General features: G+C 37.4%; 1 protein-coding gene across 1 annotated transcript in view; it reads left to right on the top strand.

The window, feature by feature from the left end:
- RP1 (RP1 axonemal microtubule associated) overlaps window positions 1–14,453 on the top strand; it is a 185,603-nt gene that overhangs the window by 107,250 nt on the left and 63,900 nt on the right. Inside the window, exons 30-34 of the mRNA XM_075141847.1 lie at window positions 20–189; window positions 6,967–7,186; window positions 8,509–8,663; window positions 10,613–10,826; window positions 12,180–12,370. Of these exons, the coding sequence (XP_074997948.1) occupies window positions 20–189; window positions 6,967–7,186; window positions 8,509–8,663; window positions 10,613–10,826; window positions 12,180–12,370 (950 nt within the window). The remainder of the gene's footprint in view (window positions 1–19; window positions 190–6,966; window positions 7,187–8,508; window positions 8,664–10,612; window positions 10,827–12,179; window positions 12,371–14,453) is intronic.

The following is a 14,453-nucleotide window of genomic DNA, read 5'->3' as shown; positions in this document are numbered from 1 at the left end:
ACATTTTAATTTTGTTTAGCACAACAATGGAGAGTGCAGGTTAAGACAAATGGAGATTCCCCAGAGCCACAAGAGTGTAAAAGGACCCTTGTGATTTATGGCTCAAAGGGCAAAAGTGATGAGCTTCTGCTTTCTCCACAAACCCCAGGATACGTGTGCTTTCTACCCAGAGCAACAGATGAATTCATTGTAAGTCATAAATATACAGTAAGTCATAAATATACAGTACTACACCGAGCTTATCATGACATTCCTCTCTAGCCAAAAGAGATATATATAGATATATATAGATATATATGGAATGTTAGTTTGGCTGGTACAAATGACGTATTTATTTACAAAGATGGAATAACATAACTTTAGATCTTGGGTCATCTTCTGCTGGTAGTCCTGTTCTACTACAGCCAGCTGCAGTGTTCTCTTTGAATTTTCAGTGCCTTCGAGTGTATGTATCATGGAGAAAAATGGTCCCTTTTGTGTAATTTATTGCATTCATCAGCTCATCTTGCATTTTTTCTAATTCTCTAAAGATTCCTGAGTTGCATTTTATACAAAAGGCAATATGCAATTATTTGAGAATGCAGAAGACAAAGGATTGGACAGTATTCCCAGAGGACATAAGTGGGCTTTTCTTTCCTTTATTTCAGTCTCTGTAAAGCATCTCCACTCTCCCCCAAAACAGTTCTGTCCCTCAGGCCAGCAGGCAGAGGATTTTTCTGGATAATCATAAATCACAGGAGAATGCATTCACACACATCAAAGTGTGATGAACCCTGAAGCAATAGCAAATACATGGCCAGTATTAAAATCAACCCTTACACAGTCCTGACTACCTATACACCTGACACGCATCCTGCTGCTTTGAGAGGATTCATCTGAGGCATCTTTTTAATGTTCAAATTCTGTCCTGGCTTTCTAGGCTAAGCCACTGTAAATTCTGTTGATTGGCATGAAGTGCAGCTTCTAGCCAGTGAGATGAGAGAAATAGCTTGTAATTCAAGGCAATTTTATAAAGATCAGAAATACTTTTCAATGGCTGCAATAATGGCAAAACTACATTTAGAAAATGTTGTCAAAGCTTCATCATAATGACATGATCCAGGCTGAATTTTTAATTTAAATAACAAGCTAAAGCAATTTAGGAACTTTACAGAGAGTAAATGAAAAGATAAATGGCACTTGTTAAAGACGAGAAAGCAGCTGCTTATCAGAAAACAGACAGGAAACACACCGAGCAACAAAAGGAGCTTCCTAAGCCATCGACATAAACTGAAGAGGTCAATAGAGACAGAATCTATGTAGGGAGCAACCACACCAGCTGGCTGAATTTTGGCAAGCGTCATTCCATAAAGCAGACCTCTGCTACATCCAACTTGTTGCTTATTTCCCAAATGCATGTACTCCTTGTTAAGATTGCCTAATTTCAATAACTGAGTATCATGCCAGGAGAAATTAGTGTTATGTGTCAGTTGTGGTTGTCCCTCATAGTCTACTATCCTAGGTACCATAGTACCATATCCATCATACTGGGCTTCCACCCCAATGGCTTTCTAAATGTTTGTTCATACTTTGGATTGGCTTTGGTTTAGTGCCTATATTTTCCCCTTAGCTATTTGTGTCCTTCTTTTTGTTGCTTTGTGTGAAGAAGTTAATACTATTCGAGCATTGTTTACTGTGCATGAAATTTTGTCCCTTTGCTACATTGCTTGCAGTGTTTACAGTTTTTGTGGCATTCTAAGGAAATCAGAATAGCGGGTCTGATATAAAGGAGCATTTGGGGTTTCACGGATATCCCATAAATACCTTCATACCTTTTCTAGGTGGTTCAGCTAATAAACCCAGTTTCTTTTTACTCTGCCTTTCTTTGTGCTTACTGAGGCTACGCAGAAGAATGCAGGAGCTTTGCTCATGTTCTCCCACTGTAGCAGCAGGCTGGAGGCATGAGCGTATCACAAGGAGGACAAGCTGTGAATTCAGCTTTCCAACAAGCAGGAGTAAATGAACTTTTAACCCCCTCAAGATCCTGGTTCTAGACAAATGTCCTTAGTAATATAATGCAGTAAAAAGAACAACAGGTTATGTGCTACAAGCAGCTCACATTGTTTTGAAACAGTAAGCTTAATTTTGATCTCAGAGATACATTTATTGCACGCTGAGGACAGGAAGGCATGTGAATCCCTGATTTTCCAGGTGCTCTCACACAAATATATGCACAGATGTGTATCGTATTCAGAATGATTATTTGATCCAAAATATTTCTAACCAACTCCTATGAAAGAACAGGTGTAGTTTAATTGCACGTAGCAAGCGTAAAGAATAAATTGTTAAAAGACATAAAATAGCAGCATGCTATCAGGTACAGTTGTTGGGTTTCGATGGTCTCACGCATCTGTAGTACAGTGGGTGAGCTGCTTAAATAAGAATAAATTTAATTAGAACACCCTTAGTTCTAACAAATAGATTGAGAAATAGGTGAATGTGTCAATGTTATTGAATCTGCTGGGAGTTCTAGCATTGGAGATAGCATGGCAAGAAACCATGCCATCTCCAATGAACAAACACATTGAAAAATAACTGGGAAAATGAAAGTAAACTGACAGTGCAGTAGTAGAATTTTTTTCCTTGATATTCCTGTGATGACAGGAATCAATTGTTGATCTCACGTGGAATGAGTAAATTTGTAAAGTATATATATCTTTCTCCCAGTCATCAATGTTTCTTGGTTACTTACAGAGTAAGCTTGTCAGAGCATGCCTTTGGAGAGTCCTAGTGTATCGTCCAGATTCTATTATCCAGAGAATCATAAAATGCAAAGATACATAGACTGACATATCATGGGATTGGGATCCCTAAAACTACTCTCCAAAGCACTAGCACAGGTAGTATGAAATGAGCAACAGAGCTCTGCAAGTAGGACTGTTCGTAAATATGCAACACATAGGGAATGTATTTGGTGTTAAGGACTATGAGGGCGACAGAAAATTTTAAATCACATAATGCAATACTCCATATGTTTTCCACAGTATGAGATGATGCTGGAAACAACAAGTAGCAGGATTTCTGGAGTTCCTGCCAGAAAGCTGTTCAGCTGAATTTTAGGATGCTTTGGCCACACCCTTTTAACTAGCATCATTTATGTATCTTTTTTTTTTTTTTTAACAGGGAAGTGATAAAGAATTTAATTTAAATGTGTACCTAAACAGTAAATTTTATAAAGCTTTAATTATGTTAGGCATGCCGTCTTTGGAGAAGCCCTGTTTGAGTCAAAAGGAAAAAGATTTAAAATATTGTGAAATGCTCTAATCATCTTCATCAGTTGCCTGTCTCTGAGAGCTTCAAAACCCCAGTGGCTTTGCTAGAGCATCCTCTTGATTATAAGAGCTATGCTCCTTCAATCATGTAATGGGAAAAATACTGTGTTGTTTAGAATATGACAAATCACATCCAACTGATCTCAGATTTCAAGTACTGAATATTACATCAAACTGTTCAGAAGAAATAAATGTTGAAAAATTAATTAGGAAATTATAATCATGAATAAAAAACAAGGTAAAGTGTCTACTTGCAAACATTCTGCAAACTTAAAAACCAGGATATTAACTGGATATATACTTTGTGATGGATTATTTGTCTGTCTCTGCTTTGAAGGTCATGTTACATCAATTAATAGGCATCGATGGAGGGAAAAACCAATTATGGGATCAAAGATAGGATATCATATTCCAAAGGGAAACCGATCATATTAAATTGCTCAGAAAAGGATTACAAGAATGATGTAATGGCAATGCTCTGTTACAATGATGGAGCTGAACAGAAAAGCTAATAATGGCCAGAACTGTGAAGAAAAAAAACCAAACCCATGAAAAGGAGGGAAATACACTCAACTGAAAATAGTTGGTGTTGTTTAATTCCACGGATCATAGGCAGTATGATTACTAGTGTTTGCTCTTTCAAAGGCAGTCATGGACTTAATTGAAATTGTGCTTTTAGGAATAAAAGGGAATATAGTGGCTTTTAAATAGCCTGTCCTGTATTCTGAAATTATTTTCCTATATATCTGTCCTGGTTCCAGCTGGGACAGGGTTAACTTTCTTCCCAGTAGCTTGGGGGGGTGTGCTGTGTTTTGGGTTCGGTGTGAAAGGAGCGTTGATGGCCCATTGATGCTTTGGCTGTTGCTGGGTGATGCTTGCACCGGGAGGGGGGAGCACAGCCGGGGTGGTGGACCCAGCTGGCCAATGGGGTATTCTATACCATGTGACATCATGCTCAGTATAAAAACCAGGTGGTGGGGGGGGGAGGGGAGGGGGGGGGGGTGCTCGCCCCCCGTTCGTGACACGCGGTCGGCGGTCGGTGAGCGGTTCTGTTGTGCATTGCCTGCTTTGTGTATTCTGTTATTGTTGTTGTTCTCACTGTTATTATTACTGTTCTACTTAGTTTTATTTCAATTATTAAACTGTTTTTATCTCAACCCGGGAGCTTTCCTACTTGTGCCCTCCCAATTCTCTCCCCCATCCCACCGGGGGTGGGGGTGATCGAGCGGCTGCGTGGCGTTTATTTTTGCTGGCTGGGGTTAAACCACGACAATATCTCATCTGTAAATTTCCTACAAGGATTATAACACGTCTTTATGACAATTTAGAAGCCCAGAGAATTGGAAATTTGGGTAGCAGAAGACAAAGTAAAATGTAAGGTACAGCTTGCCCTATCATATAAAAACAATGAAGTTCTGTAATGTTGCAACTCCAAACCAGAGAGCTTTATGAAATAAGTTGTGCATGGCATTTAGAGTAGCTGCGTGATATAGTCATGAGATTCATCTACAAGAAAGGAAAATCTGCAGGCAGTAATTTTATAAGTAATCTGCTTCTGAAAGAGAAGCAGCAACGATTTTGTTGCCTGTGAAGGAACCGTAGTTTAGATGGGTGAAGAACCTGTGCACTCTCCTCTCAATGAACCCAAATAATTCCCATTAAGTTTAGTAAGAGGTGAATGCATATTTTAGGAGAATTACACCACAGTCCACCATACTAATTATATCCTTTGCAGCACACACAGCATGAATGAAAAACTCTTGGCATGTATTTCCCTTTTCATGGCGCAACAGTGGAGACCAAGCCAGGAACCTGTGAGGATGTGGTACATCCAAGAGGCATAACCCCCCTCACATGTGCATGGTAGTCTGGGACAGCCTTAAGTTCTGTGTGCGTGATGGCACACAGACAGGCAGGGCAGGCTAGGTTTAGAGAGAGAACAAGTCTGGTGCCCTCGTCTTCAGTGTAAAGCTACAGGTGTTTGGCTGTTGTGAGTACTGTGGAGTTCCAGTTCAGGAGCTGAGAGATTCCCTGCAGCCTCGGGGCTGTTATCTAGACAGTGGGAAGGATTTCTTCCCTGGTCCTTAAAGAACAATGTGCTGAATCTTGAAATTTTGTAGGAGTGACATGGCAACCACTTATAAGACTTACCTTAAGAAATTCAGACAGGAAGGTATCTTTTAAGTCATCAAGTGCAATTCCTTCCTACCATAGGCCTCTTTTCATAAGTTCTACATCATCAACAGTTCAAGCTCCTGTAAAATGATTTTGGCAGGTTACTTTATTTTCAATTAACTGTTCCTCTTCATACTTTGATATTTTACTTTTTCTTGTCTGCATAACATTTATTAATGAGGATGGCCAACTCCCTCCCAAAATGACAAAACCACACTTTTTATATGGTTCTTCCAGAATAAGAATAAGAATAAATAAGAATAAGAATAAGAATAAAGTAGCTGATACTTCCCTACATGTATGTGTCCACTGTGCAAAGGCACATGAACTAGCTTTTAGCAAGCTAGGTCAGCAGTGAAGGGCTGTCAAGTGCATAGCTCTGTTGAGAAGCAGAATAAATTAATCTACTAGGAGCTCTGTACTCTGTCTTAGGAGCCAGTCTGCTGGTCCCAGAGCATAATTGTGTAAGACTAACTTCAGTTTCTCACTGTGGTGCTACTGGATGCGCAAATGAATTATTTCTTGGCAGCAGTCACCAAAGCTTATGTTGTGACTGGTCTGGGGAAAAAAAAAGGCAATATGAGAGAAGAATAAGGCCACTGGCAACATCTTCTGTTTTGATTCTTCTTAAAAATAATTGTTACCTTTTAAAAATAATAGTTCTGTCTTGTTTCACTCAAAAATCACTTCCCACCCTGTCTTTCTTGCAGTTGCCCAGTGAAAGGCTGGAGCACTCCACTTCCTGGTGTTCAGAAGACTTATCGTGCAGTGGTTAATGTCATACAGATCATTAGCACTTGATGCAGTTTGATCATCCCAGTTCCCACAGCCCTAGGTTAGATGGTTTAACCAGATCTCACAGAAACCCACAATCAGCAACCAGATATCGCATTTCCCATATGTAGTATGGGAACAGGGCTGTGTTGTTCTACAGAGTTATTTCTGTAACATTCATGATTTACTTTTATGCAGAAATATCTCTTTTCTTTTCCAAAGAACTGGTTATAAAGTAATTTCATGTTCTAAATCCAATCATTTTGCAAATGGGAATTTATTTAAAACTTTCTAGGCTCATGGTAATTATCATTAATTTTAATACCTCACTTGACTTCTTGTATCAGAATCTTTAATTGTAAGTTAATGATCCCCTTATCCAGTAGGGTCAAAGGTTTACATGTTACCTTTTGTCTAAAGAGCTTAAGTGCACAGATGTTTCTAATTTTAACCTTGACTCACCCTAATGGTAGAGTATCATGCTCACTATATTAATAAGGGAACAGAGGAAATTAAGGGAGACAATTTCACCCATGATTGTGCCATGAAAAAGAGAAGGATTGATTCCCTCATCACACTTACCCCAGCCTCCCATTCAGCTTTTCCATTGGTTAATGTTAAGTTTAGGAATTCTACACTGTTTGGGAAAATCTCTGTAAGTGAACCGGCCCTGACAGTACGCTGTTCCTCATGATATTTGTTGCAGGTTGAGACTGGAGATCTGGGAGATGTATACAAGATTCGGGTCAGCTGTGATGATGTGCCAGGCTTTGAGGGTTGGCATTTGAAGTCTTTTCACTTAGAAGAGCTACATACAAAACAAGAACTGAACTTTGACTGTGCGTGCTGGCTCTCTCTTAACAGAGAAGACAAGGAGCTGGTGAAAGAATTCCCTGCAGTCAATGAGGACCAGAAAACTTTACCAGGTAAAAACAGTGAGAAGATATAAACAATGTAAACTAACCTCTTTAAAAGAAATCAATGCCACAGATATAATACAACACTTTTCTGAATTTGATATCTTCAGTGGCTCTATTGCAACTGTCTTCATATATGCACTGTGAAAATGCTGACCACTTAAGAAATTTTAATTTTCCAGTTAAGTCACATATTGGGTTTCACAGTTGCTAAATGTTTGGTATGATTTTAAGTGGGCAAAACTGAACAATATAATTATACTTTTTAAAGATAAAGCACTTTTTCAAAGCCATGGAAAGGATTTGTAGTAGGCTTACTGTTGAATTACTTAGCTTAAAATAACTTTAGTTACTAACACAAGAAGTAATAAAAAAAGGTTTTTATTTGTTTTTCCCGAAGGACTATTTTTTGACATGCTGAGATTTTCAGAATATATTCAGAGATGCACTTGGAATGTGAAGACCTATAGAAGTACCACATTTGTTCAGAAAAGTTGGCAGTTACATATAAGATAAAAGTAATTAGAGACATGACTGCTTTTCTAAACTGAAGTTCCAAAAGTTCTGGTCCCTGAATACCTCAAACCTATTAACCTTAAAAGAAACTACAACATTACATTAGTTAAATGTTAACTCAGCAGGACTGTACATTAAAAATGACATTTGAAAAATTTTGGTTATTCTTTTTGTATGAGTATGAATACATATGCAATGTAACGATCTTTCTCAGAAGAAAATCCAATCTGACTGTGTAGAAATGCATTTATACAGGAGCACTATAGAGGCAAAATGTTTATAGTTCCTGTCATGCACCTTAAATTAATAAGTGCATTTTGTAAATTTTTATTCTTATATGTCATGTCATGCATCCAGATGCTATGCTACATGTGTCTGCTATTCTAATTTGCATAAACTTTACATAGTGTCTTATTCTTTGACTTGTGATAGTTACTATCTACTGCAAAGATAATTCAGTTTCTAACAGTCCCTGAAAAAACTCAAGAGTTCTTATTTTCCAGATCTTGCATAGAATTGGGCAGAATTTGTCTAGATATTAGTAGCTCTAAGCCGCATAAGTCTAAATTGTCCAAGTCCAACTTCCTTCGAATTTCTAAGGAAATTAATAGAAAGTCTTCACGGAGCTTAGCATGAAGAGATCAGATTCATAAAGAGTAACCTGACTATTTCAATCACTGTGTAGAAGATTTTTTGGTAGCTGCAGAAATAAAAACAAGCAGTAGACTTACTAAATACTCTGTGTTGCTGTTTTCTTTTAGGTACACCTTGTACTTAATCAGGTTGATTTAAACTTTTTTTATCTTTTTGTACAGTCTATAAATATGTTGTCTCTGTACATACTGGCGACCGCTGGGGAGCAGAAACTTTTGCAAATGTTTATGTCACTCTCTATGGCACAAGAGGGGACACAGGTGTGAGGAAACTTCATACATCTTTAGCAAAAGGAAGAAAATTTCAAAGGAATAAGGTAATAGCACAAAAAATGCTGTCTTACATGTGCAGGGGTTAGTACTGCACTGTGTCACTTAATGCCTGCTCAGAATACATCTTGCTACAGATGGGCAAGAATTTGGAAACAGAATTTATCTTCCAGATATTCACAGTAGACCAATGCCAGTGTTATTTCCTTCCTGTACAAAAACATCCCTGCATGATAATAAGGGCTTGACGTGAGCACCCAGAAAGCAGATTACTGAGGAGGACGTCTGTGATCATGCTTCTTACTTCTTCCGTTTCAAATATAGGACAGCACAGGTAGCAAAGAATTAAAAATTAGTGATTCAAAATAAGTTACAGAAATTGCTGTGGGACTTTTGCAATCAATGATGTTTCTGTAACCACAATCCCACATGAAACACTAACTCATGTCTAGTCAGTAAGTTTAGATAAGAGACAAGAATTCCACTTAGAGAAGAGAATGCACACAATATCAGTGTCTCTAGATGACCAATAACGATAAAATTCTTCTCTTGTGTATTAGGTTTTCATATGAGAGGTTCACTCACTGAACACTGAAGTTTGAAAAAGCTCACTATCAAGATGTACATTGTCAAGGAGAGTCTTAGATTTCTGTGAAATTATTCCATTAGACAATTACCACAGCACTTGGTAGGGTACAAGTGGAATCAGTAACAAACTGAGAGAATTTTTAAATTTCATTTCTGCTTATATCTCAGGGCTATGCTTATATACAGAAGATAGCACTCTACAATAATTATTTTAATTTACCTTCATGCACAGATCTTTTTCCTAAAATGTCTTAATTTAAAAAGTTAATGATTTCTGCTTAGAATCTGGCTGTTGGGTCCTGATTATTGTTAGAAAAAAAATCAATATTTTTGTCATAGGAAAGTACTTTTAATATTAGTAGCAGAAAATCTAGTCCTCCAATATTTTTATTTAAAAAGTAGCAGGGACAACACATAGGGCTTTGGCAAGTACTACATTTTTTGGAGATCAGTTTGCCAATATCTTCTTTTTTAATTGTCCTGACATCTGGTTTAGTAAGTTCCTATTCTTGAATTAATGTTTTATTGGGATGATGGTGTTAATTATAATCCTAAAAATTGCTGTTTAATTGCTGTTCATAACCTTGTTGACCTTTATAAGCTACCATCAGGTCCATCTAGTCCTAGGCTGGGCCATATACAGAACACCTGGCTTTTTTACAAAACAAGCAAGAATTTAGTGGGGCATATAATTTCTTTCTTTGCATTTCACATTTTTCCTTATCTTGCTGTTTTTGTTGTCCCTGTTCTCATCCACTGATGTCTGTGTTTACTTCTCTTTTTTCTTACTCTATCTTCTCCATTCTACTTCCCTTCTCATTTCTCGTCTTTTGCTCAAATTGTTCTCCACCTTCATCTTAACTTCCTCCCTTCTATTGCTTACTCTTTTCTCCATTTGTTGTTTCCACAATTATTTTCATTTTGTAAGAAAAACAAAAAGACAGGCTTTTCTGACTATTGGAGAAGGATTTAGAAGCTATCTTGGAGTGAACACACTCTTTTTAGATTTCTAGCTTTTCGTTAAGATTATTACTATATATCTAGGTTTGTATGATAAATTTTAGAAACCAGAAGTACCCTGAAAGATCAAAAATTGATTAGAACCAAAACCTTGTCTTAACTGTTTGACTGTCAGAAGGTTGAGGTATATGTATTTTATTGTAATATGAAATGATCCATACTGTCCAAAGATCAAATGAAGTTACAATGCATCGTTAATGATGAATGTGGGTTTCGATGTTAGGTATAATCAGTATGTGTTTTCTTAGATTCAGAGGGGAGATGTTATGTTAAATATTACAAAAAAACAGATGCAAATTTTAAATCCTCAGCTGAATCCAGGACTACATTTCCCCTGAAGTTCAATCATATTCGGTTCCAAACTCTGTTTTATTTCCCTTTTTTGCAGGTGGATTCATTTTTGGTGGAAGCTGTTTCTCTGAGTCATTTGCAAAAAGTGGTCATAGGACACGATAGAGAAGGCTATGGGGCTGGGATGTATCTCAAGATGGTAACAGTCAAGGAATCACAAGACTCAGACAAAGAATGGGTCTTCCCATGGTGGAACTGGCTTGATACTCATCTGGGGTTATGTGAGACTGTTTGTGAGATTGTGACAGTTGGTAAGCTCTTCTGCAAAACTGGCCTGCCTGTTAATATATATATATATATTTTTTTTAAAATTTGGCTACAGCTCTTTCAGATCTCCATAGTATCTTTCTTTTATTGAAAATGTGAATTTTTGGTTTGATCTTACTATTATAGCAAAACCACATCTGGTAAGGTCAAAGTTAATAAAATCCTATCTTGTCAATGTATTGTGTACGAAACAGTCACCTTCTGAATTAAATTTAGCACATTGCAATGAAAGATTTAAAGCAGTTTGGGATGTGTGCCTCATGGGGATAAATAGCTTAAGTTTTATGCACTACTTTCAGGTAGCTTAGGATCTCATTTGAAATCCAGAGAAAAATTACTTTACTGAAATAAGCCTAGTCTTTACCTGTGGTATTATTCCACAGCACAAAGCAACTGTTGTGGTATGCTCAGTTTCTGCTCATTTCAAGCTTAGGATGCCACAAGTTGTGTAAATCTAAACCTGGACGTATTTGGCAAAAGAACACTTACAGCAGGACCTTTGGTCATTTAGAACTAGTAGAAAAGATTCCTTCCCTTAATCCTGTAAAAACAATTCTGCGTAAAGTAAATGAGCTACAAAAGTTTGCCCAGAGGGAGTAAGACAGCTTAAAAACACAAGGTGCCCATAACAGATATACAGGTATTCAGTTGCGTGTTTTTTCTGAGTTGTAGAAAGCACAACTGTTCCTTTCCATTAAATCATTTTCATTTCCTATAGAATGGTTAAAACAGAATGAAAATGAAGGATAACAGTAATTAATGAAGAAAAAGAGAGGGAGATAGTAATATTGATCTTCTGCGGACCTGGCAAATTTTTTTTGTGTGTGTTTTGTGTGTTTATTATAGGGTTACTTGTCAGTCTTGCACTATTACAGCACATGTTATATTGCTAGGTAAGATCTAGTTACAAGTGGAGTTCATTGGTATTATTCATTTTGCATGAGGTGCCTACTTGCCACAGATGGCTGGTGCTTCTAAATGATAAAGTGGTTTTAGTAACATTGGTTGCTTTTTTAAGAACAATTAATTAGACCTCTAAAAGGTGACTGAATGTTCTCTTAGTAATTACTTCTAAACATGACAAGGAAAATACCTTGGCATCAAGAAAATACCTCTGAAACTAAATTTTAAGCACAGAAAAAACATTAAGCTGTTAAATTCTTGGCAAAAAGTATTATAAAGGTATTGATGTGTTATTCTTCGTGAACTGTTGCTATAGATACAACATAACCTGCAAATGGAGCTTTGTTAGTGTACCGTAAAGGCTACGACCCTGTTATATTATGCCATTCTCTCATGCTGTCATCTTTTCTCTTTCTCTTTGATCATTTTTAAAGGTAGAAGATTGATTTCTAGTCCTAAATTGCGTGAAATCAACATGAAGTCATCAGGTCTCTGGATAATGGACATCACTGGATCTGACTTGAGCAACGAAGAGGATCCAATATGCCTTTCTTTTATCTTCTACGGCAACCTGAGTTGCAAAAAGTTGCCACTTCAAGTTACAGGAAAAGCAATTCAGATCAAAGTACTTCAACCTTTCTCTATTGAAAGAAAAGCCTAAAAATCATGTAGCTGATAACCTACTTAATTCTGAGATAAATTGTTTCTTTAAACTAAACTACCAAATTGATTTTTAAGTCCTCTGTGTAGTTTGGCACAGGTCATCATTTGTGTTTGTAGGTAGTAACGCTGTCACTTGAACAATGGTTTTTGAATTCTCCCAGTGTCTTATACTGAGAATGCTTAAGAGTTGGTCCCGTGGTGCGTATCACAGTATATACCACATTGCAGGTACTGATTTACAGGTTTTGTTGATGTGACAAAAGTAAGTAACATGTAAACATACGATATGCCATGGGATACTATAGAGCTTTCGGGGCTGATGATGGAGAAGGAAGAATCATAAATGAGATAAAACTTACAGAAAGTTCATTTTTCTCTTTCATGTAATTTATTCATCCCTGGCACCACATTTCTCTTGGCTAACTGCCTTTTCTTGCATGGTTTCTCTCTTTTTTTGCCTGTCATTATAACTTTCTTTTTTCTCTTGATCAGGTCCTTTTTACCCGCAAAATTTCTCCCTTATTCACTACTTCTGCCCTTCCATCATTTGTCTTCACTTCCTCCTCTTACTCATTAACTGAAATATTAACAAGCGTCTGAGGTCCACTTTCATTGCTTCTTTTCCCAATGCTCTTACTTCCCTTTGTAGCTATAATTCCTTCCCAGTGCCAACGCTGTGTTACTCTCATGCTTTTCTGGTTTTGCTCTCCATGAAAGACCAGTTCAGTAGAATTTGGAACTGACCTGAAGGTAAACACTGCAGACACCTCCTCTAGCTCAGGAGATCCCTGAGCCACAAAGTGCTGGAAGATAGGACAATATTCAAGGGAAGTGTGATACTACTTGTCCTGTTCTTGTACTGCTTGTTCCATCCTTCTGTTGTCCTTTGTGGGTTTTGAGTAAACGGTTGATCCCTGTAAGAAAACTGATTGGTTCCTCACCCTTCATTTTAACCTTGATCGGTTCATCCTGCAACTGCAGAAACAAATATAAGGCAGGACTGAGGGAATGGGAGGAAATGGGCAGACAGGGAAGTGGAAACTTTACAAGCCAGCTTTACATTAGAGAAATATGCCCATGAAGCCACATCCTGAAAGATGTTCCTTCAGGATTGACTGCTGGAACCACGGAAGCAGGTAGCAAGAGAAAATCAGGAAAAGAAAAAGGGGGAGGAGAAGGCCCTGGCAAAAAGCCCAAAGGTTGCATGAAAATATGTTATTTTTCATTCTGGGGTTCATCAAAAAAGCAGCCTTGGAGTTGTGAATGAAGAAACTGTTTCCCGGTTCTTCTTCCTACCAGTCAGGTAAATTGAACTTAATGATTGAGCTAAAGAAATAATTGGCTAGTTTTTGATGTTCCTCTTTTCTTTAATGAAAGAGGAATTAAGCAGACTAGCCTAGGCCATGAACATGACCCAAAATGAGGAGTACCCAGAAGGTTTTCCTAAGTTATTTCCAAGAACTTCTGGTAAATATAAAGAAATGGTATGAAACTGGAAGTGCCCTGTCAGAGGAAAGGCTGAAGTCAGGTCACATGCTTTTCTACTAGCTGGGCAGTATTTGAAATGAGAGAGCAGGGGAAAGAATATGAGAAGTAGAGAATAAGAGGAGGAAAAGACAACTTCTGTTTTCTCCCTTCTTTTTCCTTACAGGGAAAATTATTGGTTTAAAACCAATAATTATAATTATCTAAGGCCTCCTCTACTTTAACTTACTCAAGCAATGGTATGTCATAGAGATGCTGTACTATCCCCAGTAGAACTAGAAGATTTTTTCTCAAGCATGAATGCAAGAAGAGGAAGATTTTAATGGATAGTTTCTATATGAAAACATGATGTAGGGTGAAGATCGAGGATCTCTTGGATGTTTTCTCAAAATTGGATTAACTCTCCTTCAAATTTATAGTTAATTGCACCATTTTTATATTACAAGTTGTAAGAAATATTTCTAACAGTGTTCAAAATTTTTAGAATTGGCTAAAGCTTCTGTGCCTGCAAATAGTCTACTGAATCAGTGTAATACATATGAACGCTGTGCCCCGTTCTG

Source organism: Calonectris borealis, chromosome 2 (assembly GCF_964195595.1).
Source record: "Calonectris borealis chromosome 2, bCalBor7.hap1.2, whole genome shotgun sequence".
NCBI lineage: Eukaryota > Metazoa > Chordata > Aves > Procellariiformes > Procellariidae > Calonectris > Calonectris borealis.
Note: the sequence above shows the minus strand (reverse complement) of the source record. Positions and strands in the feature narration are given on the sequence as shown.